The 26,889-nt window shown below is 38.0% G+C and overlaps 1 protein-coding gene across 2 annotated transcripts in view; it reads right to left on the bottom strand.

The window, feature by feature from the left end:
- The window catches only part of TMOD2 (tropomodulin 2), a 47,467-nt gene that overhangs the window by 3,681 nt on the left and 16,897 nt on the right, over positions 1-26,889 (bottom strand). The window contains exons 5-9 of one of the 2 annotated variants that reach the window (XM_027840818.1): positions 25,057-25,143; positions 20,613-20,743; positions 13,845-13,952; positions 12,779-12,922; positions 6,454-6,598 (exon numbers count right to left, since the gene is read on the bottom strand). In XM_027840818.1, coding sequence (XP_027696619.1) covers positions 6,454-6,598; positions 12,779-12,922; positions 13,845-13,952; positions 20,613-20,743; positions 25,057-25,143 — 615 coding nt within the window. The remainder of the gene's footprint in view (positions 1-6,453; positions 6,599-12,778; positions 12,923-13,844; positions 13,953-20,612; positions 20,744-25,056; positions 25,144-26,889) is intronic. The other variant, XM_027840819.1, reaches the window with a different exon arrangement.

Genomic DNA, 26,889 nt, shown 5'->3' with positions numbered 1-26,889 from the left:
TCAGGAAATCAGGACATGTATCTTGGACAGGTACTGAAGATTAATCATACTCACATCCTATACTAGATAAGGTTGAAATGGGTACATGTTTTAGAGATGAGGGACAATACCATAAGCAAATTAGGAGAGAATGGAATAGTTTACCTGTCAGATCTATGGAGAAGGGAAGAATGTATGACCAAGCAAGATTTAGAGAAAGTTATTAAATGCAAAATGGATAATTTTTATTACATTAAATTAAAAAAAGTTTTTACACAAACAAAACCAATGCAACCAAGATTAGAAGGAAAGAAGAAAGCTGGGAAACAATTTTTACAGCCAGTGTTTCTGATAAAGGCTTCATTTCTCAAATACATAGAGAACTGAAGATTAACTATAAGCTGGGCCAGGACTGAATGAATAAGGGAAGGGCTAGATGGCATTTGTAAAATTGCATAGTACTTTTAAAGACCCCAAGCTGCTGTGATTTTACTGAAGGCATAAAAGGCTTTCTTTGCTTCTCTGCTGAAATCTCTATCTGATATGTACTGTCCCTAGCAATTTCAGATTTCTTATAACCTGGCTAATTCAGATTGTTTGCTTTCTGCAAAGCCACTATTGCCTCTGTAAGTTCTTTATCTACTTTTCCGAAAAAAAAAAATAGTAGAGCTCTCAAATAATTTATAGTGATAAATCTTTCATGGGGACAAATCAAATGCAGTGTAGAGAACACATCTACACTGGCTTTTATGATTTAGGAATGACAAGTTTTGTGTATGCTGGGTATATCACACTCAATAGCCTCCAAGATAGGGTTATATCTTCTGATGAAAGTTAATTGGTACATCTTTGGTCTATTACTGATTAAACCAATTAATATGTCTCCTGCAGGAAGGGTTCAGCTCCTGACACAAGCTAGGTTTGAAGCTAAGACTAGCCTGACATGGAGGCCCATTAGGGAATGTCATCCATCCAGCAATTTCTCTGACTCTATCATAGACTTGAGACCCCTGGAAGGACCCTTAAGAGGCCAAGTCCAACCCCGCTCATTTTATTGTAAAAACTGAGGTCCAGACAGGTTAAAATGACGTGTTCAAGGTCACAAAAATGATAAGTGGAATAGTCAGAATTTGAACCTGGATCCTCTGGTTCTAAGTCCAACACTTTCTACTTTACCAGGCTACCTCCCTTAAGGGAGCCAAAGTCAGACCACACCAAGGTTGCTATTTTCTTCTATTTCTTTGTGATAAAGGGCAGGCCACTACAAAATTAAATAAAGAATTTCAAGTCCTAAGTACCATCATTCAGAGTCTTTTGAGGAATTGTGCTATTCAATTTTGCCTCAACTTTTTTTTCTTTCTAAATTGTAGTTGGCCAATTGTATTCAAGGGTACAAAGAACACACTTTCACCTTGAAAATCTGGTGCAAAAGTCCAACAGTCAAAATTACCTACTGTGAGGTTCAACTGGGACATGCGGTTTTACTCTTTGAAATCAACTATTAGCTATAAAAATGCATCTACTTAGAGAGATGCTAGGTTTCAAAATGTCTTACATGAAAAAAATTGCCTTAAACTTCATGGTTGGGCTTTAGACAATGCAGATTAAAAGAAGAAGGGAATGGTTGGTTAATCGACAATCTTTTGCTTTCAATCAGTAAGTTTAATGCAAACTTGACAATTTAGTGTTTCCTTGTTGCGAATTATTTGTGTTATCCTGTTAGGGTACCTTTAATGTCAGCTCATTCAGATAGAAAACCATTTCTCTTTCCTGCCTACCATGTTGCCAAATGATTTCTAGAAGCACTTCTCTGCCTTTACCACTCACTATGCTCATGGAGTCAACCCTTCTGTTTCATAAAGATACTACACTATTGTTTTTTGAATTTTCTGATACTTCAGCTCATCTGTAATCTCATCAATGTGGGGACTTCCTCTAATGGTAATGGTTCCATGCAGTACTTGCCCATGTCCCCATATAAATCTTCCACAGGGGGTCCACCTAACACACTGAGTTGTTCTTCTAGATCTCTTGACATTGTCTGTATGCCAATGGAGACAGGTGGGGGTGGCGCAGTGGATAGAGTGCTGGGTCTAGAGTCAGAAAGACCTGAGATCAAATCTGGCCTCAGACATTTACTAGCTATATGACCATGGGCAAGTCACTTAAACTGTTTGCCTCTGTTTCTGTAACTGTAAAATGTAGATAATAATAGTGCCTACCTCTCAGGGTTATTGTGAGGATCAAATGAGGATAATAGTTGTAAAGCTTTTAGCACAGTAATGTAGCACTATAATATGTAATGTAATAAGCACTATATAAATGCTTGTTTCTCTCCATCGCCTTCCCCCAATGGAGCATGTCAGCTACACATCAGTGGCTTTTGCCACAGAATGGTTGAATAGTCAGATTCAAAGAGTAATTGTTAATGTTTCAGTGACAACCTAAAAAGTCTCCAGGGGAGTGCTCCAGGGATCTCTGCTTGATCCTATGTTGCTTAACATTTTTATCAATGACTTGGATAGAGGTATATATATTCTCATCAGATTTGCAGATGACACTAAGTTAAGAGGAATAGCTAACATACTAAATGACAGGGTCAGGATCCAAAAAGATCATGACAAACCAGATTATTAGACTGAATCTAATAAGATAAAACTCAACAGCAATAAATATAAAGTCTAATACTTTGGTTCAAAAAATCAGCGTCATAAGTACAGAATGGAAGAAGCATTGGTTAGACAGCAATTTGTCTGAAAAAGTTCTGAGTATTTTAGTGGACTGCAAACAGCGTAATATAGCAGCCAAAAATGTGAAGTGATTTTGGGCTGAATTATGAGAGGCATGACTTCCAGGAATAAGGAGGTGAGAGTTCTTCTATCTTCTACCCTAGTAAGGCCACATATAGAATACTGTGTGCAGTTCTAGGCTCCGTAGTTTAAGGACTTTGATAGGGTAGAGAGCATTCAGAGGAGGGCAACCAACATGGTGAAAAGCCTGTCATTTGAGGACTGGTTGAAGGGACTGGGGATGTTTAACCTGGAGAAGAGAACATTGGGAGAAGAAGGGTATGATAGTTATTTTCAAGAATTGGAAGGCTGCTATGTTAAAGAGCGATTGAATTTATTCTGTTTGGCCCCACAGACAGAACCAGAAGCTATGAGTGGAAGTAGCAAAGAGGTATCTTTAGTTTTGAGATTAGGAAAAAACATCCTAATAATTAGAGTTGCCCAAATGTGGAATGATCTGTTTTGAGAGGTAGTAGTTACCCTTCATCGGGGCGGGGGGGGCAGTGTCTTCAAATAGAGGTTTGATGACCATTTGTTGTTGTTGTTCAGTCATTTCAGCAGTGTCTGACTCTTCTGGGCAAAGATACTGGAGTGGTTTGCTATTTCCTTCTCCAGCTCATTTTACAGATGAGGAAACTGAGGCAAATAGGTTTAAGGACTTGTCCAGGGTCACATAGCTAGTAAGCGTCCGAGGCCCAATTTAAACTTGGGAAGATGTGTCTTCCTGACTCCAAGCCTGGAGATCTATCCACTGTGCCACCTAGCTGCCTGACCATTTGTTGGGTATATTATATTGGGGATTCTCTTCAGGTACTATTTAGACTAGGTGGCCACCAAGGTCTCATTCAACTCTCAAATTCTGTGATTCTGTGAAGGAATCTTGTATTACTTCCATATGAATACAAAACATATTGTTGAAGTATTTAGGCAGTATTTTTGCTCTAGCATGATTCTTTATAGTCAAATGGGACCTTGTATTCCTTATACTATTCAGGCAATAGCGTGACTGTAAAGATGTGGTCTACCGTAGAATATTGTTTACAAGAACCTGACTGTTCCCTTCTGATGCCTTCATCAAGGATGCCATCATTTTCTCAGAGATTTTTGAAGAGATAGCAAAGCAACATATGAGTTGATAATAATGTACAAATTACTTGTGACAAGCAATGATTTCTATATGGTTTCATTCTGTAACAGCAATGGTCATGCGTGTGTGCTATTATGAAAGTGGGTTGACTCAGAACCTTGGTCACACGAAACCCCCCTGAGTTGATTTCTTAACTTTAGTTAGCTTTTCATCAGCAGAGTACTATAAATTTAGTGGCACACACAAGTGTGGCAGCTCTCTTTTGTCCAGTTTTTAATTCTGTGGTTTTAAAAAAAATAGATGTTAGTCCAAGGAAAAGTGGAAAAGTTACAGTTCTTGATGACTGCTAAAGATATTGCAACGGCTATTGGTGTGAAAGTCAAATATTTCAGGGATCATCCAAACTCACGACAAAATAGGATCATTTACACAGAACAAAGGAAAGTGCAGTCTAAAATGAAAAACAACACCAAGAACTAACACTATATTGTTAAAAAGAAAAAAACAATCAAACAAACTCTTAGAAAATAAAGAAAGACTTTCAGAGAGACCTGGCAATTGTAGGGGTCATTACTGAGTCATCTACTATGTGGTATAGGCCTCTTGAAGTTGGAAGAAGAGAGAAAGGAATAGTTAAAAAAAACCCAGCCACTAAACTGTTAAAAAAGAGAAAAAATGGTCACAGGCAAAACAGTACAAAGACTGGAGAATAAACATTGGGGAATGGCAATTTCTTGCTGATGAAATTCATTTTTTTATTCAAGGCTGTATTAAAACTGTTGTCAGAAGTCTTAGCCTCTAAGACTCTGCAAGATTTGGGCCTCTTCACCAAACTGTAAGCCATCTACCCCACTAAAAAAAACTTGGGAGATTTTTGACTTCTAGTGGAAGCCTTGTCCCCATTGAGACAATGATGAACTATGATAAACACATTTATATACTAAGAGAAAGAATTGTTCTGGAATTACTTGAGGCACTTGGTAGCATGGTAGCTAGAATGCTGGGTTTGGGTCAGGAAGACCTGAGTTTAAGTCTAGTCTTGGATGTTTATTAGCTGTGTGATCCTCAGCAAGTAACTTAACTTCTGTTTGCCTTGGTTTCCTCAATTGTAAAATGGGGACAATAACAGTACCTACTTCACAGGGTTGTTGTAAGGATCAAGTGAGATAATATTTGTAAAAGTACTTAATACAGTGGCTGGCTCATAGTAGGTACTACTTCCCTTTCCTTCCCTTTCTATATTTTCACGTAAATACATCAGGGACTATTAAGTTAAAATTCGAACATGTTTGCAACTTTCCCTTTAATTACCCTTTAAAAATTATCAGAGGAGAGTGTAGGGAACTCTGGATCTTATGGCTGATCTAAAATGGACTTTAACTTAAATGTTAGCAGCTTTTTGATTCTCTAAAATTTCATGGATCGGGAACAAGAGTCATAACCCAATGAACTCCCTTTTTCTTTACTGTGGTTACTCACACTGTTTTCCTTCTGACTTCCTTATGGCACTCTGTTTTAAATAACTCTTTTAATTGCTAATCTATTTATTTTAATTATGTTTCATAGACTATCAAGAGATAAGAAGACCTAGTTTTGAGTTTGTCTCTTTTTAAACAAAAAAACTAAATTACTTCACCAATTTTATAAAAGATATATTTCAGATAGCGAACAAGATTAAAGGAAAAGAGTAAGAATATTTTAGCCAGTGCTTATTAGCATGAAAATAGTGCTATCTACCTCCAGCATTAAATGGAGAACAGAGGAAAGCTAAGTAGGGAGACTGCTTGGACGTTCTCATACCATTTTAGATACTTCTAAGTTGGATCTTCACAGTGACTTTATTATTTTGTTTGTGAACTCCTCACATCAAACATACCAATATTCAAATGCAAGAACAAATATGAGTCCTAAAAGTCAAGTGTAAGTGATTTAGGAAATAAATTCCTAATTCCTAAACCCCTCCTCTGGTACAGATAGCCAAGGACTATGTATAAATGTTAATGCATTTAATTTGAGTCAATAAACATTTATTAAACACCTACAAGGTACAGTTAAATAAGATATTTTTTAAAAAAAGAAAATAAGATGAAAACCAAAGGTTATTTGGTAAGAGGAGATGAAATTCTTATTTTGATGGTATGGTTTAAGTCAGGGATTCTTAACCTTTCTTGTGTCCTAGACCCCTTTGTCAGTCCAGGGAAGCCTGTGGACCCCTTCTCCAAATAATATTTTGAAATGCATGAAATATACTACATTGGATTATTGGGAAATTAATAATATTGAAGTACAGTTATCAAAACATTAGGAAAAAAAAACCAACAAGTTCATGGAATCCAAGCTAAGAACACTTGGTTTAGGTGAACCATAAGCACTGAGTATTGGGATGATTCTATTAGCAATGAGTTTGGTGAAGTACTACTAAATGACTCTGAGGTTAATAGAAATGGTTATCTATTAAATTATGTATCTGAAATGTAAAGATGGAATTGTCTAAAAATGGCCACCACGCTGTTAGAGTTTTTAACATCCTATCATCCATTAAATGCAAAGCATCTAAAAACCAACATGATAACCATTGTTAAAATTATGGTATTTTACCTAGATCATTATTCTTTGTGATAGCAGCTGCTACCCTGGTTCTTGGCCCTTGCTTTGTAAACTGGTATCCAAACTTGAGAATCATTGAGTTCTCCTCAAGCATCTGGGCAATTTCCATTTCTACAGCTGTTCCCAACTGCTGTCTCTGGTTTGTGAAGAGACATATACAAACATACATACAAACACAGAGAAGACATACCAAGAAAGAAGGGGAAACATTTACTTTCATACAATATAATTCAAATAACTAAGAAGCATAATGAAAAAAAGAGTAGGTATATTGTGGCTTTAAAAGAATAAAAAAAAAAACCTGGTCAATTTGTAGCAGTCTACCCAACTGCAGAAGACTCTACTTTAGACAATGTCATCAGAGTTATCCTCATACATAGAAAGTTTAAAAGTGAAGATCAGTTAACATATGCCTGCCACCTGACCTCCTAACCTTTCCAGATTGAAGAAACTGGGCAAATCATTTATGAAAAAGGAAAAAGAGAAATGGGGAGAAAATTAAAACCTAGGCTAATATTTAGCGCTTCTTGTATTCTACTGAATGTTTGTAAGGAAGAGAGCATGATGTAATGGAAGGAGCCTTGGAGACAGGAGACCCTCTGAGATCTAATGCTTGCTTTGGCACCAAACTAATTATGTGACCTTAAGCAAATTGCTTCACCTTTTGGTAGAATGATGAAGCTGGACCAAATGTTCACTAAAATATTTCTGTTTTAACACAGATAAATAATCAAATAGAGTTTTCAAAAATTAAATGACTTTATATTAACTAAAATAATTGTTGAATGTGTCTCCTAGGGGTGCAAACTGGAAAAAAATCAATAATATTAAACTCCACCAATTGGTCAGTTTGACCTCTTCCTAAAGCACAAGTCTGACCATGTCACCCCTAGACTCAGAAATGTTCAGAGGTCCCCTGCTGCCTCAAGAGAAAAACATGAACATCTCTACTTGGCATTTAAACTCCTTGATGATCTAGCTTCGGCCTACCTTTTCATGCTTATTGAATACTCTTCATTTTCACATACTCTACATTCCATCCAGATTGGCCTACTTTCCCCAGATTCAGCATTACAACTTCCACTTCTGTGGCTTTATACAGGGCATCTTCCATGCCTAGAAATGTACTGTCCTCTTTCCTTTGTCTTCTGGAAGCCCTAGCTTTCCTTAAGGTCCAATTCAGGTAATAATAATAATATCAATTTCTCATGTAATCAGCTTCTGATAATAATAACAACAATAATAGCATTTACATGGCATGTTAAAATTTGCAAAGTGTTTTACAAATATCATCTCGTTTTTATCCTCATGACAACCTTGGAAATTAGAGGCTGTTATTATTATTCTCATTTTACAGATGAGGAAACTGAGGCAGACAGGTAAAGTGACTTGCCCCCGGTCACATAACTAGCTAGTATCTGAGGGACAGATTTGAATTCATGCATCACTGACTCCAGTCCAACACTCCAAGCTGCCCACTGATTCTCCTTTATAGTTATTGATCTTTCCCTCGAATGATTTTGTATTTTTCTAGCTATTTACATGTTGTATTTCCTAGTACAATGAAAGCTTCTTGAAGGCAGTGATTAGTTTTCATTTTGTCTTTGTAGGCCCAGGACTACTCTGTGTCTTGCACAGTAGGTGTTTAATAAAGGCATTTGGTTTGGATAATACATAAACTGAAGGTCACAATTGTAATCCGATTATTTTCTGATTGCTTGTCACAATTAGTTGCAAGTCCAAATGAATTACCTAATTGGACATCACAATAATTCCTCAACTTTTAAAAAAAATTGTAAGCATTTTTGGATTAAATTAAGGGGAAACATTTTTAATATCGTGGCACAAAGTACTTAGTGATGAATTAGAGAGAAGAAATAAAAAATAGGAATTTTTTGAAAATTGAAAGGTAATATAAGGGACTTTTTGAAAACTGTGAAACAAATAATGAAGGGCCCACCTAGAGGTCAGGGTTTGTGTGTGTGCGTGTGTGTGTGTGTGCGCGCGCGCGTGTGTGTGTTACAGACATTACAACTGCATTCCTCTCCTCTTCTCTCCTCTAGCAGAAGCTAAGAGTTACTCCATCTGTTTGAATTTATATGTTGTTGTTTTCCCAACGTTTCTAGAAAGAGCTCTAGAAGCAATTTTTTGAAAACACCACAAGATGGGGATATAACTCTATGAAAAATGACTACTCACTAAAAATGAAAAGACCTTCACAGCTTTCTAGATCTGTAGTTTAATTTTTTTTTTTCTGGTTTGAAAAGGTTGTGCACCCTCTCCCTCTCCACCCCCACCCCAAGGTCTCTACGTATCCACCTTCCCTTTGTAGTATAAACACTTTCTTACCAACTTTTTTCAAAGCTTTATTTGCTCATATTTTTTAATAATTTCCTCAATTATAAAATAAGGCTAATAACACTTACCTCTCCGGGTTGTTGTGAAGATCAAATAAGATCATATTTGTAAAGTGTTTAGTTAAATCAATCAATGTGTGTTTCCTTTTTAAAAAATCATCTTCTAGTCTAATACTCTTATTTCGCAGGTGAAGAAATTGAGACTTTGAAATGGGCAAGGACTTGTCCAAGGGTCATATAAGTAGGGATTCCAATCCAGGTCCTCTGATTCCAAAGTAGAGCTATTCCCACTTTATTACACTGTATGTTTGCCTGATCTGTTATATGCTCCCTTGAATTTTCTATTTGTCACAAGTGATTCCTGATGGAATTATAATTAGCAGAGCTTTCCTGACAACCTCTCATGTGTCTGGTGCCTTGTCTGTAAAGGGTTCTTGGTCACCACCCAGTGGATTCTCAGTAGGCATGCACTCTGGTACTTTTGTCTGTTACTTACCATGCTATATTAGTTTTAGCTCCCAATTATGCCTTTGGAACAAAGTTCTAACACAGTACAAGCTCTAATTATGGATTTCTGCATCCTACTGACTTTAGCTCTTTAGCTAAACCGACAATGAATGTCCTTTCCCTCTTCTTGTCATAAGGGGAGAGAAGTACAACAGGGAAGTCAAATATAAGATTTTGGTAAATCCATTCCAGGGTGACTTAAGGTGAACTATGAGGTGAATGACTTGAGAGGGATTTCAAGTGGCAAGTGTGGGCTGCATGTTCATATTTTCAAAGACCAAAACTAGTTGAAATTTCTGAGGGTCCAGATTATTAGGTAGATTTTAAGAAGATGGAATGTCTAAAAATGGGAATTTGGGGATACGGATTCTAGAATGGGGTTTTGAAATTACCTAAGCCATCTCACATGCAAAAATGTAAATACACTTTGAAATAAGCAGGTCTTGGGTCTCTCAGCAATATTTCTGTAGGGTTTTGAAAAAACCTCTCCCTGAACTTTTCATTACTTCATAATTGTTCTCAACTTGTCCCATTTAAATATTCCACCACTCTACCTGTTCCTTACCCTCCTTTCTTGGTTCTCTTAATAGCCCCTATCCTTCCACCTTTGTCCCAGGTACTCAGCAACAGACAAAACATGGTGATGTGTGGGCTAGTGCAGCTTAGCTTACCAGACTGAAGCTAAGAAATTGGTTCTATGGCCATTCCAGGGAATTAAATTAGAATTGGGCTAGGAGGTGAGGGGGCCCAATTTCAGTTCTAGAGATGTACAGGTACACAAGAAGGACGATTCTGCTTTGCATATCCTCTTTCCATCTCTTCCTACACCTTGACTGAACTCCAAACAGTTCAGGAGGAAGCTTAAGGAATAAAGAAGTTTGAACTGCTGTCCAAGACTATCCTGAACTGGATCAGAAAACTGAGGAATGCTACAGAACTGCAAACATCCCTCCCCTTCTCCTCACCCCATACCCTTGGACCTAGTTGGGGCAGGAGACAGATCCAGCACAAGATATTCAGGAGACTTCCAGATTAGACCTTCAGTTCTAGTACATGGAGCTAACAAGATGGCACCCCCTTGTCTCTAGCAGATTTCTCCCTCTATCATTCCTCCTCTCTCACTAATCTCTATTCCCCTTTTGCCTCTTGGCTGCTTCCCTGCTGCCTACAAACATACCCATTTCTCTCTCATCCTTTAAAAAATCCTTATTTGATCTGTCCATCCCTGCTAGATATCATTTTATATATGTCCTCCCTTTTGTGGCTAAACTCCTTAATAAGACCATCTGTAATTGACGCCTCCATTTCTCCTCTCACTCTCTTCTCAACTTTCTGCAGTCTGGCTTCCAATTTCTGAATTCAATTGAAATTGTTCCCTTCAAAGTTACCAGTGGTCTCTTAATTGCTAAATCTAATGGACTTTTCTCAGTCTTCATCCTTCTTCACCTCTCTGCAGCCTTTGACACTGTTGATCACCCTCTTCTCTCTTGGCTTTCCTCTTACCTGTTTGACTACTCCTCAGTCTCCTTTGTTGGATCTTCATCTAGGTCATGCCTGCTAATGATAGGTATTCACTAAAGCTCTGTTCTGAGCCTTTTTCTCTTTTTCTCCTATACTAACTTGCTTGATAATCTCATCAGTTCTCCCTTCCCTCTTTGGTACTCTCTTCTCTCTAGGGTTTTGGGATATCACTCTCTCCTGGTTCTCCCATTTATCTGACAACTTCTAAGTTTCCTGTGCTATAACTTCATCTAAAACACTCCCTCTAACTATAGGGGTCCCACAGGGTTCTGTTCTGGGTCCCCTTCTCTTCTGCTTCTATACTACTTCATCTGGTAATCTCATCACTCTCATGGATTCAATTACCATCTTTATGATGATGATTCTCAAATCTACCTTTCTTTTCCCAATCTCTCTACTGACCTCCAATCTCACATCTCCAATAGCTTTTCAGATATTTTGAATTAGATGTCCACTAGATATCTTAAATGCAACATATCCAAAACAGAACTCATTATTTTCCCCCCTAAATCCTCCTTGCCTCCTAATTTCCCTATTACTGTAAAGGGCAACAACATCCTCTGGATTCCTCAGGCTCTTAAAACCTAGGAATTATCCTCAACTCCTCACTATCTCTCACCCCTTCCATATCTAATCTATTGCCTTAGCCTATTGATTTTACCTTTGCAAAATCTCTCATATATACCCCCTTCTTTTCTCTGAGGCTACTACCACCCTGGGGCAGGCCCTCACCCCCTCACACCTGGATAATTACATTAGCCTGCTGGTGAGTATGCCTGCCTCAAGTCTCTCCCACTCTAATCTATCCTCCATTCAGCCACCAAAATTTTCCTGACTTCGCTTGCATGTCATCCCCCCTCCCCCAAATAAATTTTAATGGCTCTCTATTACCCCCAGGATTAAATGCAAAATCCTTTGTCATCATTCAAAGCCCTTTATAACCTAGCACCCTCTAACCTTTCTAGTATTCTTACACTTTACTCTCTGACATGTGCTCTTCAATCCAGTGACACTAGCCTCTTGACTGTTTCTCGAAAAAAATACTCTAACTCTCATCTCTACTTTTTCTGGCTGTCCCCCATATTTGAAATGCTCTTCCTCCTCATCTCCACCTATTGGCTTCCCTGGCTTCCTTCAAAGTTTCAACAAAAATTTAATCTCCTAAAGAAGCTTTTCCCAATCCCCCCCTTTTTTTCTGGTGTACTTTTTTTCTTTATTTTTTTAAAAAAATTAATCCCAATCCCTCTTAATCCTAGTGCCTTCTTTCTGTTAATTATTTCCTATTTCTCCTGGAAATAGTCTGTCTGAACATATTTATTTGCTTATTGTCTCCCCCATCAGATTGTGAGCAGGGATTGTGTTTTGCCTCTTTTTGTATCCCTAGCACTTAAATGTTCATTGATTGACTGAATTTAGGGTAGGGACCTTTATGGCTGTTGTGACCCTGCCTGAACATCCTCTCTTCCTCAAGAAGCAGCAGGCGGCTGATTATAGCCAGCAGTATGAAGGAAAGGAGAAGAATAGGTGGAGGATTGGTTGGGAGTCAGCCTGGGTGACTGCACCCTAGAACGTGGTCTATCCATGTTGGATATGTTGGCAATATTTTACACGAAGAAGAAGAAGTATTTTTTAAAATGGTATCGGAGTTCCTGGGTGTGGCAGTTTTCTTTCCCTTTCTTGACAAGGATAGAACTGAAGGGACAGGGGGAAAGTCAGGGATGAACCTGGGCTGGGCTAGGTCTGGGGCCCTGCCGTCAGGACAAAATGATAATAGTGTATCAGCATTGTTTGCCTTGTCTCCTCAAATGCTTCCCTAATGCTAGACTAGTGAGTTTTCTCTCCCCACAGCATGAATGTGCTTTGGGCCACAACTCCCTCATTCTCTGCATAGCAGAAGCAGTTGCAATGTACAAAGAGATGCTTGAGCTTACCTGGTTGTCTATCTTGATCTCTGTCAGGGTTTCATTTTCTTTCAGGGCGTCCACCAGTGCCAGAATCCCAGTTCCAGTGATAAAGTTGGACTCAATATTTAGACTTTTCAGTGTCTTGTTTACTTTTAACATGTCTGCGAAAGCCTGAACATGCAGGGAAGAAGACTCCATGAGCATTTCTGAAGGTTTCTGTGTAGAAGCACTCAGCGTACTGAACAGGAACATTTGGTAACCACTTAATCAAGAAAAAATCTGGGTCCTAATAACCTATTCCCCAAGTAGGATGCTATATAAGTTCTCCAGGGCCTCAAGTAGTCTGGAAATGAGAGCTTCTTTACAGCAAGGAAAATCAATTCTAAAGACTCTTTAGAGCTACCTACCTCTATCTCCCCTGCCACTCCTTTCCACTTTCTTTTCTGTCTTGTCTCTATTAGAATAAAATCTCTTTGAGGACAGGGACTGTCTTTCTGTTTGTATCTGTATCCCTAGTGCTTAGCTCAGTACCTGGCACATAACAAGCATTTAATAAATGCTTGTTAACTGATTTATTTATGGAACTTAGTGCCCATGCTCAGCAAAACTTCCTTATGATTTGCCTAAATGATTTCTCCTAAGGTGCTTAAAAATTCTGGTTATTTGATGTCTCCTGGTAGTTGAAATCCAGGCAAATGTTTTTTCCCCCATAAAATCATAACCATGTGTGTTTCCTTACTGTGCAGAGGATCCCTTACCTATATTAAGAATAGGGGGCAGCTAAGTGGCACAGTATAGAGCACCAGACCCTGAAATTATGAGGACCTGAGGTCAAATCCGACCTCAGACACTTAATAGCTGTGTGATCCTGGGCAAGTTATTTAACCCCAATTGCCTCCCCCCCCAAAAAACCCAAAACAATAATATAGAATACACAATATGAAAAAAGATGTTATATAGGTTGTCCCAAAAGTCTTAGTGCAGTTATAAGGAGTACCTGCTTAAAACTTTTACTCTGAGACTCTCGGGATACCTTGAATTTGTTTCTAATGAGTTGGGTTTTTCAAGTTACATTTTTAAGAATGTTACTTACAATTGCAACAGGGTCATTGCTGCGGGTGGCAGCCAGGCTGAACTTTTTCACATGAATGTTGGTCTCCAGAGCCTTTGCAAACTCCCTCAGGGTTGGAATTGGAATATTCTATGATAGGAGGATATTTAAGGCCGTTAGACAGGCATCTTGAATTACAGACTCCTGACTTACAAAAGGTCCCATTCATCTAAAGGGATCATTTTCAACAGTCCATTCGTCCTCTATTACTCTTCATTCTGGATAAGGACCAAGTTTTAGCTCGGACAGACCGTACCAACTCTTTGACCTTTTGATGCCTCCTTTCTATCCTGTGTCACTTAAATATACCTTATCACTTCCTTTCTCCTCATTTAAGGGGTTCCTACACCTTCCACTTCCACTGTTTATAGTCCAGATAATTATAGAATTACTGAATTTTTGTGTTGGGAAGAACCCTAGTGGCCATCCAGTTCAATCCATTCCCCCCCAAAAAAAAGTTCCTCTAAAACAATACCCAATAAATGGGCATCTAGCCTTCCTCCACTATGGAGGAACCCACTCTGTCTTTGAACAGTTCTAATTGTTAGGGAGTTTTTCCTTACAACATGCTTAAATTTGTTTATTTATAACTTCCACAAACTGTTCTTATTTCTGTTTTCTGCTGTCAGGTAGAACAGACCTCATCCCCTTCTCCATGGAAGAGTCCTTCAAATACTTAAAAGCAGCTAGAATTATCCTCCTGAATCTTTTCTTCTTCAGGCTATATATCCCAATTCCCTTACTCAACCCAGGAAGGAAGCAGGACTAACTGAATACCAAACTCAAGGAGAGCTATAAAATTGGGAGCTCAAACGGCATCCTAGTTGCCCATTTCTGGACATACTCCAGCTTATCATTATCTAGGTATTAAACCATGGTGGCCAGAAATATAGAACTCTGGATTCAGTTTTCCCAGGATTAGAGTATGGTAGTAGTATCACCTCCTCATTCCTGGAAGTTAGATGTTTTCTTAATGAAGCTTAAGATGGCATACTACCCTCCCAGAGGACTATCTGTTACAAGCATATTTTCTTTAATTCCTTCTTTCCTTGCTTCCCAATCTTGCCTATTTATCTCAAGGAAAAATCTCTCTCCTTCCACCTCCATTTTCTCTTTTTTCCTTGTCTTCATTCCATTTGTGATGCCCCAAATGATCTTAAACCATGTCTACAAATGTAGCATAGATTTATTAAGTGCCCATACCCACTGTGTATAAAGTACTGTGATAGGTGCTGGGGTTCAATGAAAACCTTAAGGGTGGTGCTAATGATACATCTATATTAAAGAAAAGGGAAGCTATAAATTTTTCCACAACATTAAGCATTATAAAGAACCAGTACCATCAACCTCTAAAATCCTCGTAATTGCCCTTTTAGAAGAGCCACAAAAATTTTCTGCTTCATCTTCCTATAATTAAGCCTATTTTTCCTCAGGTATTAGCTTTTAAGACAAATAAAACACTAAAATTTACTGTTTTTCTGTTTTCTCCAATTAGTTCAATTACTAATACTTTGACAATATTGTCCCCTAATACTTTTCATTGCCAATGTTTTGTATTTTATCTACATTATGAATTAAATTGTCCTTTATGAGATGGTGTGGGATATTAATAAACCATAATAGCATTATTTCTACAGAGTTATGTATTCTCATTCCAAATGATCAAATAATGCACAAACTTTTGGAAAATAATCCATCTACAAGCTGGGGACTGCACAGTGACTGGAATATATTAGATGCTTAATAGTTGTTGATTAATTTTCTCACTATTAAATATTTGTATTGATAACTATATTTCCAGCTTCCATTCATTTAAAGTTTCACAGCGCTAGTCTCTTACTTGCTCTCAAGATGTCAAAACCCCATCATTCCGATAGATGCACTTCCGAGTTTCATTACCTAGAATGAAGGGGACCCCCACAATTGTCTAGATAGAAATATAGGTTGGGTTTTTTTTTCCATTTGTGGAATCAGGAAAAATTTGACCAAACTCTCTTAAAAACAATGTGTTTTATTGGAACACAATGATAATAAATGAAGATTGCAGGATCATAAATTTAGAGCTGGAAAGGCCTTTGAGCCCAATTCTCTCATTTTACAGATAATGAAACTGAAGCCCAGTGAGGTTAAACAATTAGTACAAGGTCCCACAGACTCTGCAGAAATGGGATTTGAATCTCAATTTTTGAAGAGATTGGATAAGAGAGCCACTGAGGTCCTTTTCAGCTCTGCATCTAGAATCATCTATCATCCTTTAAGTCCAAATCCATTACACTTTCCACTGTACCACACTGTGGTTTGTCAGGAAAATTGTTTTGATTATTAATACCATCATATGCATCTATAGCCCTGCTAGGGCACTGGGGAGTATCGCCTTCAATTATTTGTGCTTTTATTTATCTCGTAACTATTTCTTTGCCCTCTTTAACACAAAAATCTTACATTCAGCCACCATTTGCCTCTCAAACAAGCTTTGGGCCAAATGTGGGAACCTGTTTTGCTTGACTATGCATGTTTTTTTTTGTTGTTGTTGTTTTGTGCTGAGGCAATCGGGGTTAAGTGACTTGCCCAGAGTCACACAGCTAGTAATATCAAGTGTCTGAGTCTGAATTTGAACTCAGGTCCTCCTGATTCCAAGGCCAGCTCTCTACCCACTGCGCCACCTAGCTGCCCCAAGTATGCATGTTTTTAACAAAGGATTTTGTTTTTCTTGCTTTCTCAGTAGGGGGGAGGGAAATAGAAGAGAAGAGAAGGTGCATTTTCATTTGAAAACAATTTTAATTAAAAAAAATTAAGCTTTTGGCCATAGAAAAAGTGTAAGTGGGAGGAACCAACACCAAAGCTACACTTATTAGTGTAGAAGTGACCCTATAACTTGACAGACTAAGCTCTGATTGGCCTTACCATACTGGAAAAGCTCTATGCATAGGGCTGAAGGTAGACTGACTGTGTATTTGATGTCTGGGAACTAGCCTAGTGAAATGTAGAAAGATTCATTACCAGAAAGTTGGTCACCAGGTGATTAATTTTTCAGACACTCATGAGATATTAAGGAGCTTTGATCTACATTGATGGAGGAAATACCCTCACCAATTAAATTATGGAGTTTTTTGAGAGTAGTAAAAAAACATGGAAGACAGAGATAGATATATCCAAATGAGGCTCTTTTGAGTACAAAATTTCTGCATATGACCATGATATCACATATTTTATTCAGTGGGCATTCCTTGGACAAGCTTCTTTTAGAATCAGAATAGAGGAATCTGAGAGAAAAAGATGACACAGTGAGTCACTGTCCTAGTGTACTTATGCATGGACCAATAAATTTTCAAGAATAAGAATGGTAAATTTTGTGAAGTCACACCAACCAACTTTGTACAGAAGAGGAGAACAGGCCAATAGAAGAGTAAGCTAGTTGCAAAAAGTGTGAAGCTTGATGAAAGACAGGAACCATTAGTTAATGGCTTCCCTCAGTGATAATGCAGCTACTGTAAAATGGGAGGTCATAATGGATAGCTATGTTATTATGGTAGTACTGGCATCCCATGACATGAAGGTCCACTTCTGAATTATGTCTATGATCTTTCCCTCGAAGAGCATCCACTCTCCTTGTATCAGTACGGCAAAATCCATCAGATGCTGATCAATTGCTATAGACTCCCCCAACCCAAGGCTACATCCAAAGCACAGGAAGTATTCCAATAAGCTTAAGCAAAAATGCCAAACTTCAATTCAATTTAACAAGCCTTTATTAAGTACTTACTACTTGCAAGGCACTGTGCTAGGTGCTGGGGGTACAAAAGCAAAAATGAAGTAGCTCCTGCCCTCAAGGAGCTTACATTCTATTGGAGGAGACAAAGTGTGTAAAGATAATTAAATACAAATATTTACCAAATCATACAAAGTAATTTCAAGAAGAAGAAAGTCTCCAAACTAGAGACAACAGGAAAAGCCTTGTAGAAGATGGCACACCACTTGAGTCAGAACACATTCCCACTCACATAGTCTCACATTCACATAGAGCTCACAGGGTAAGTTCAGGCTGTACTCTACGTAGACTATCGCAATGGTTTAATTGTTCTCCTTCCCTTAAGTCTCTCCCCTTTCCAATCTGTCCTCCACCCAGCTGCCAAATTAATATTTCTTTCTGGTATATGATGTAAGATGTTGGTCTATGCCTAGTTTCTGCCATACTATTTTCCAGTTTTCCCAGCAAATTTTTTGTTAAATAGTGAGTTCTTATCCCAGAAGCTGGAGTCTTTGGGTTTATCAAACAGTTGATTACTATAGTCATTTTCTACTGTATCTTATGTGCCTAACTTATTCCACTGATCTACTACTCTGTTTCTTAGACAGTACTAAGTAGTTTTGATGACAAATTAATATTTCTAAAGCACATGTCATTCTGCTCTTTAAAAAGCTCTACCCAAGAGTTTTTAACCTCTTTTGTGTCATCAACCCTGGAAAAGCCTATGAACCCCTTCTCAGAATAATACTTTTAAATGTGTAAAATTAAAAAGGAAAATAATTATATTAAACAGTTACAATTTTTTTAAAATTAGGTTCATGGACCCCAGGTTAAGAACCCATTACAGAGGTTTTCTTTTGTCTTTGAGATAAAATACAGACTCCTCCATTTAGCATTTAAAGATCTTTACAATTTAGATCTTTACAGTCTGGTTAGACTTTCAAAAATTCTAAGTTCAGTCAAACTAGTGTATTTGCTATTACTTCTATAGGACATTCCATCTGCTATTTCTATGTCTTTGGGATACAGGTAGTCTCCTGTGCCTGGAATGCATTTCCTCCTAACCTCTGCCTCTTGGAATTTTGGCTTCCTTTAAGGGGCAGTTCAAGGGCCACTCACCTCGGACATCAGGTTGATTTTATTCCCCCAGGTGGAAAGCACCCTCACCTTTTCTCTTCCTGAAATAAGTTTAAATTTACTTTGGCATATTTTGAGTTTATAATAATAGTGTTTACAGAGTACCTTAATGTTTGAAAAGTATATTGAAAACTATGTATCCTGACAGCAATTCTGGGAGGTAGGGGCTATTATTATCATCCCCATTTTATAGATGAGGAAACTGAGGCAGAGAGCAGTTAAGTGACTTGCCCAGGGTCATACAACTAGTAAATGTCTGGGACAGAATCTGGACTCAGGTCTCCCTGAGTCCAAATCCAGGGCTCTATTCACCAACATGCTTATGATTTCCTGGCATAGTGGCTAGCCTGCTAGTCTCTGACACGTTGGCTGTGTGACCCTGCGGAAGTCATTTAATTTGTGTCCCAGACAGCTGTCTAAAAGTATAAATTACAGAAGTTACCCATCTGCATTGATGAAGGGAGTTTCCTTATAGGGAGTTATTTACACCAAAGAAATTAAATGTTCAGACTAAAAAAATATAGATTTGTTTTTTACTGAAGTCTGTAAAAATGTCACTTCCCCACAATAGAATGCATGCTTATTGAGGGTAGGGGCTCTTTCACTTTTGTCTGGGTATCTCCAGAGTCTACAAGCATTATCCCAGGCACATAGGTGTTGTTTAACAAATGTTTATCAATTGAATCAGAAACACACGTCTAATATATTCATTTGTTACACTTGACCACGTTTATCTGTTGGTGAAAGGGAGTTGATGGGAAGTGACAATGGATTTTAATGGAGAAAATAAAACATTTTTTTTTAAAGTAACTGAATGAGGAAGAGTCAAGCGTCAAGGATGATTCTAAGGCTAAAAAGTAGTTGCTTCCTGGAAGGACAGCAGTATAGAGCAGTGGGAAGAACACTGGCCTGGAAATCAGGAGACTCTGAGTTCAAATCTCACTTCTGCTAGTTATTTATGTCCCCCTGGGAAAGTCATTTAACCTCACTGGGCCTTGGTTTCTTCATCTGTAAAATGCGGGAATTGAACTAGGTGGTTTCTGAGGTCCCGTCCAGCCCTGGTTCTAACATCCTTATGGTGGCAGCCTCAACAAAAGCAGGAAAATTCAGAGGAGATGGGTTTTGGGGAAAATAAATTCAGTTCCACACGGACTTGTTAAGTGTTAGACGTCTATGGAACATCCTGTTAGAATTATAAGTCAGGTAGTTTAAAATGCAGGATTAGAGAGTGGGAGAGTAATTAGGACTGTATATATTGATTTGGCAGTCATCTGTATAAGACACTCCTATACCCCAATTCTATCAGTTAAAATCCTTCCCTTCCTTCAGGGCTCAAGGCATCCTTTGGATTTGGGGTAAGAGGGATAGATAATCACCTCTGGTTCAGAGTACAATGCTTGAACTCTTCCTGGTCCAAACCTAAAACCCTGGGATTTGACTATCTCTAAGTTGGCCTCCCAAAGAGGAAGGACTGGCTCACTATTGTTAATGGGAACACTCACACTGGCATACTTTGTGCTCTACTGGATTATGTTCTCTCTCTCACTCGGTGGAGATGTTTAGCTTCCCTGGGGTCTAACTCTCATGTGAAGCTGAATAACTTAGGCTAAGAACGGAGTCACCATCTGGATAAACACATATTTTAAGTTCCTTCTGTTTTAAACTCAAGAACTGAGACTTCTTTCAAGGAACAGTGGGGACCACGTCCTCCTTTTCTTCATTTTAGCAGCACATCTCACAGCACAGGGAAAATAAGAGACATTCTGAATAAGTGTAAATTGATAAGCAAGCAGGTAACCGGTAATCTCCAGTACATTTCCAGCCCTTACTGATGCAATCAAGTGACTGCTACTGTAATTAAATACCTTAATGTTGTTGAGGTTGACTTCCTGAAGACTGGGATCATTGGCTTTCAGCTGCTGCAAACTTGCTTCCACATTTGTGGGATTGGGTGGTTCCTCAAATATTGGCTTGACCTTTTCACCTTTGACCACATCTAAAACACAAATTAATATAGTTGTAGAATTCAAGTTCTATTCAATCATGTGTGATAGAATAATTCTCAGTCAAAGATGGTTTCCCAAGAGTCATTTCTATCACGGATTTCAGATACCATGGAATCTAATATAAAAAGAATCAGCTTTATTGGACAAGCAAGTGAATTATATGGCTTTACTAATGATTAATAATTCTGCCTGGTGCTTATAACTTGGTGTTTCTCAGCTTCAATAGTTATGTTCAGGACTCAGGTACAGGAAGTGACTAGGTTCCTGGGCCCATCACTAAAATAACCACATCAGAACTGCTCAGAAATATTTATGACTGACTGCTTATATGGAACCAAATGTGCAGATGGCCATCTGGCATAGTACCTTCCCAAAACAGCACTTCCATATGATAACTGACATATTACCATATAGGGATATAGCAAACAGATAGATGTATATGCACGTGCACATATGCACATACACGTAACAGTATACCTAAGAATATACACACATGTATATACACATGTGGTTTATGTGTTTATATGTGTACACATACACATATACTAGATAATATGAGTATGTATGTATGCGTACACACACATACGTGCAGTTGATCCTCAACTTTCATGGGGGTGATGTTCCTAGAAAATGGTACAAAAGTAAAAACTGCGAATGTTGATACATTGAACCTATGGGAAATAGGAGGTTAGGTTCCTACGACCATCAAAAACTGTAATCTTTTGTTAAAGATTGCTGAAAATACACTTTTCTGCATATAATTCTTTATAATAAACATTAATTCTGATAATATGCAATTTTCCTAACACAGTATCTATGAAATAACCCATAAAACATAGTACACAAAATAAAGTTGGTAACATGCAAAACAGTTTTCCTTATATTTCCCTAGAATTCTGTGACCTTTTGTGCTAACATATCAATAAAAAAGCCCAAAAACATTTGTTTCAGACAATATTCACTTTTCATGACACCTGAAACCTAAGGTACCATAAATATTGCACAGCAAATAAAATTCTTAAAACTAAAACACTTTTTAATCTGAGTCTTACCTTCTACTGTGTCAGATGGCAGTGTGAGGGCATTGTACTGTATACTATACTGCTATAAACCTCTCTATCCTGGCTGTGTTTTGAAAATCAAGGGAGAGGTTGCTGAGACTTTAGATGCTGCTGTTGGAAGATGCCAAGACTGACAAGGTCTCGACACCACCTCTAGCCCTCTGTCCTTCACGGCTGGTGGATGGCATTTGGAGATTGTGAATGACACACCAGCTTGAAAAATTACGCCAGCAATGTCTACTTTGTGCACTGTTAGAGATCTTTAAAGGGTCTCAGAGTATGGAAGCATAGAAGAGGGGAGTCGATATTTAACCTTGAAGCTGCGATTGATGATGGGATCGGCAGTCTCAGTGTCTCTTGGCAGCCAGGCAATTACGCCAAGCTGCTCTTTAGGGTTGGAACTGTGAGTGGCACCATCATTTTTCTCTCTATGGTATATAACTGCGAGTGTGCACAGCTGCCGACACGAAAGTGAAAATGAAGTTACTAATAAAATCATGTGAATGCTTGAAGTTGTGAAAGTTAAACGTGCAAATGTTGAGGATTGAATATAATTGCATATACATAAACACAACCTTACAAATGGCATTCACTTTTATTCATGGCTGGTAACAGAAAAAGAAGTGTTATTTATTCTGCTCACTGCTCAAACTTTCAATTCCCTCCTCCTTTTCTTTGGCTCCTGTCTGAAGCTCTGGGACACAATGGTAAGAGAAATGATAACTAGGAGGGGAAAATTGGAAGAGTCCTAGGATTTGAAGTGTTTTTATCACTTCAGGAATGTGGGTATAGATGAATAAACCCCAAAAGAAACCCAATGTTGGTAGGGGTAAAAATGAAAAAAAAATATGTATATATACATATATATATGAGAGACATGGAGATAATTCACTGTGTCATAGGGCATTTTTATTTCTTGATTTGCTCATGTACCTGGCAATGGCTTATAAGCTAAACTTGAACACCCATGGGCCTACTGCTTTCCTAAACCAAGCTAGAGTATCTACTTTCCTTGTACCAGTATGGCAAAATTCACTGGGTGCTGATCAGTGGCTATGGATTCCCCGTTCCAAAGCATATGCCAAACTTCTCGCTATGGAAGCAAAAGGGTCATGGAAAGGTTGAAATGAGGCCTCCTCATTCATGCTTGGGGATTAGTATAGCCCAGTTGGCTGAAATGTAAAAGAATATGACATCCTAGCTTTCCATATAACTTCCAAGGTTTTCCACTCCTTTATGAAGAAAGAATAGCACATTTCTCTGGTTAATTTCCAAACATCCAGATGAATTTTTATTTTGAATGTTTGAAGAGTTTGTGTTCTTTCTCCATTTCTCTTTCCTCCTCTATTCCCTGGCCCTGACCCTGTCTTCAAATATGTCATCTATGAGAATATGAGAAAAGAGGGGTTTTTTCATTGATTATAATATGTATTTTAAATAGGAAATAATCAGATTACTTTTTAAAGCACAGAAACTAAAATTGAAAGGAGAAAGTTATGCTTACTTTCTGCAAACTATGGTTTACTATCCCGTTAGCCTGTCAAACTTTAAATTTTCTTCCTATATCACTCAAATTGTTCATACTTTACCCATAAGATATACTCTAAGGATTTTATTTTTAATGGGCAAATGCTGACAGTATGATTTACCTAAATATTTGGTATGTTCCTAGTTGGTCACACAAAGCAGTCTCAGCTTAAAAAATAACTTTTGTGTTTAAGCATTTGCATAAGTGCTAGTACTTCAAATCCAATTTAAAATTCAGAAGTTAGAAATAAAGAAGGGGGCAGCTAGGTGGTGCAGTGGATAGAGCACCGGCTCTGAAGTCAGGAGGACCTGAGTTCAAATCGGGCCTCAGATCAAATACTTGACACATACTAGCTGTGTGACCTTGGGCAAGTCACTTAACCCCAATTGCCTCACTAAAAAACAAAAACAAAAAGAAATAAAGAGGACCAATGAATCTAATTAACCTAACAAGGGGCCAGAAAACTAAAATTTTCAAATAAAGACTGTAGATTTCAGCTATAAATTTGCAATAGCAAAATTTTTTTTAAAAACCAAAAAAAACCTAAATTTATTATTTGCATTTTTTTAAATTACTTGATTATAATAAATCTTATTTATAGTACTTGACGTAATAAAGTTTACTTTCAGTTTAATAACAATAATTATATAGTGCCTTAAGGTTTGCAAATTATTTTACAAATATTATCTCATTTGATCCTCACAACAACCCAGAGAGGTAGGTGCTATTATTATTCCCATTTTACATTTGAGGAAACTGAGGCAGACAAAGGTTAAGTGACTTGCCCAAGGTCATCCAGCTAGTAAGCAACTGCTACAAATTTGAACTCAAATCTCCCAGACTATGGGGCAGCTAGGTGGCACAGTGGATACAGTAGTTAGGAAGACCTGAGTTCAAATCCAGTCTTAAACACTTACTAGCTGTCTGACCCTAAGCAAGTCGCTTAACCCTGTTTGTCTCAGTTTCCTTATATGTAAAATGAGCTGGAGAAGGAAATGACAAACCATTCCAGTATCATAGCCAAGAAAATCCTAGATGGGGTCACTCTTCTCAGGAAAAGTCGGACACGGCTGAAAAACAACTAAACAAACTTCTAGATTGCAAGTACTGCACTGTGCCACTAGCTTTAAAAAAGACATAGAACTTTCTTCCTAATTAGTCTTTCCTTCTCCCCACCTTTCCCCCATCACTGACTTTTCTAATAAAATACCTTTAACACCAAACACCAATCTCTGGGTCTTATGTTTATATCTGCAAGTTCCTTTCAATCCATCTCCATGGATTAAACGGCTTCCCCCACGCTGTCTCAAGGTTCATTACTTTCTTATCTTTCCTGATAATGTTTCCCTTCCCGACCAGATAACTTTTACTGTACTCTGAATTAGAGCTTGCCATAAGAGTTGCATCTACCCCTAAGCCCAGTTTCTTAAAATGCTTGGTATGATAATTAAAGGAAAGCAAGATATTAGACAGAATCTAAAAGTCTCTGTAGTGAAGGTAAACCACATATAAACAGGAATAGGAATCAGAAGTTTACAGGGAAAGGGCTTGGGTAGTAACATATTACAGTTGCAACATTAAGGTTTTTGACAACCATATAATATTGAACATTCTGGCACACACCACAGAGCAGCTGATGAAGAAATCTGAATTTACTGGTAGCCAAAGAGTTTCACAACCTTTGCAGTTTCCCCCTTTCCCTTCCTTTACTTACTTCTTGGAGGGCTTTTGCCACTATCATTACTGGCAACTTCTTCAGTAAACCGTGGATTATTGACTAAATTGTGAACTCCAAGAACAGCTAAAAAAACAAAGAGAAGCTGTTAGTATGATAGATACTAAATTAGAATTCCAAATTTTTAATGTTACTTGGGGAAATGAGTCTTCATGCATAGTATTCCTATCACCCAGACACTTATTTTCTCTTCTATCAGTCAGTTGGTAAACATTTATTAAGTGCCTATTATTGCACTAGGCACTGGAGATACAAAGACAAAAATAAAATGATCCCTGCCCACAGGAAGCTTATATTCTATCAAAGAACCTTGTCCAGATACTTGGCAGATGTTACAATAATAATAACTTATATTTATCTAGCAGTTTCATGTTATACACATTAACTCCTCTGATACTCACAATAAACCCTGTGAAGTAGGTGTCATTCTTATTCCCTTTTCACAGATGAATAAACTGAGGCTCAGAGCCATTAAGTAACTTTCTCAGGTTTACACAGTAAGTGTTTGAGGTGAGAAACCTCAGTCTTCCTGACTGCCAAGTCTAGAATTCTATCCGCTCTACCATAGTGCTTCTCATTCTGCTTATTCTATTCTTGGATCACACTACCTATTCAACCCTGCCTCTCAGAATTCCTACCTCTCTTCAAGGCTCATGTTAGACGCCATCTGCTATAGGAAAAAGTGATCTGTACACCCTTAATTGTCACTGTCTTTCCCTTCTCAAATTATAATATTTTTACTGATTTGTGCATAAGTTACATCCCTTCAGGAGAATATAAGCTCCTTTGGGACTTATATTCCTCATTGTATTACTATCCTTCAATTATCATATCTACCCTTTAAAAAAACTGATTGAGCTTAGGGGCAGAAGCAACTTTATAGCAAGCTCTAATTGTTTTTGTCTTTGCATCTCCAAAGCCTGGTGTAGTATCTTCTTCTTCTTTTTTTTTTTTTTTTGGTGAGGCAATCAGGGTTAAGTGACTTGCCCAGGGTCACACAGCTGGTAAGCGTCAAGTGTGTGAGGCTAAATGTGAACTCAGGTGCTCCTGACTCCAGGGCTGGTGTTCTATCTACTATGCCGCCTAGCTGCCCCCACAGTGTCTTAGAATCAGAATTTTTAAAAACCTTAAGGGACAGCTAGGTGGTGCAGTGGATAGAGCACTGGCCCTGGAGACAGAAGGACTTGAGTTCAAATACTGTCTCAGACCAGACTGACACTTACTAGCTGTGTGATTGGAAGGAACAAGTACAGTTTTGCATCAGTTGACATATTTGGTCCTTCAAGTGTTTATAAATGTTTGTTCAAATGAAAAGAAAATATCTAATGTGAGTTCCTCTTCTCCAAAAGTACATCTGAATTCATATCAGTAATTCATCATAATAGACTATGTAGTCATTGGCCCATATTACTGATTACCTGCTTTGGCCCTTTAGAGTCTAGGGAGACCCCAGGTAGTTAGCTCAAAAAAGCTCTTAACCAGAATCAGGAAACCTCTGATTTGATATGTCTCCTGAGATTTTACTGTAGATGTGAAATCTTTTTTTCCCTTTCCCAATTAAGTAAGTCACAGTTACTATGGAAACCAATCAATCTTTCCACCGTAATCTCTGGTTATCTGCTCAGTTCTTCACTTTCACTTAATTTTTTTTTTTAACAAAATGCCATTCTAAATATTGCTCTGATAGGGGTTGTAGGAACCTCTAATATATTTTCAGAAGCCTCAAAGAGTAGAATAAAACCCTGGTTTCCAACCTCCAACTTCCATGGAATTGAGATGGATCAGAAGTGCTCCTCTTGATGGAGAATCTCA

This window comes from Vombatus ursinus, unplaced genomic scaffold (assembly GCF_900497805.2).
Source record: "Vombatus ursinus unplaced genomic scaffold, bare-nosed wombat genome assembly UNPS02014848.1, whole genome shotgun sequence".
NCBI lineage: Eukaryota > Metazoa > Chordata > Mammalia > Diprotodontia > Vombatidae > Vombatus > Vombatus ursinus.
The sequence above is the reverse complement of the archived record's forward strand: the minus strand, read 5'-3'. Positions and strand labels throughout refer to the sequence as shown.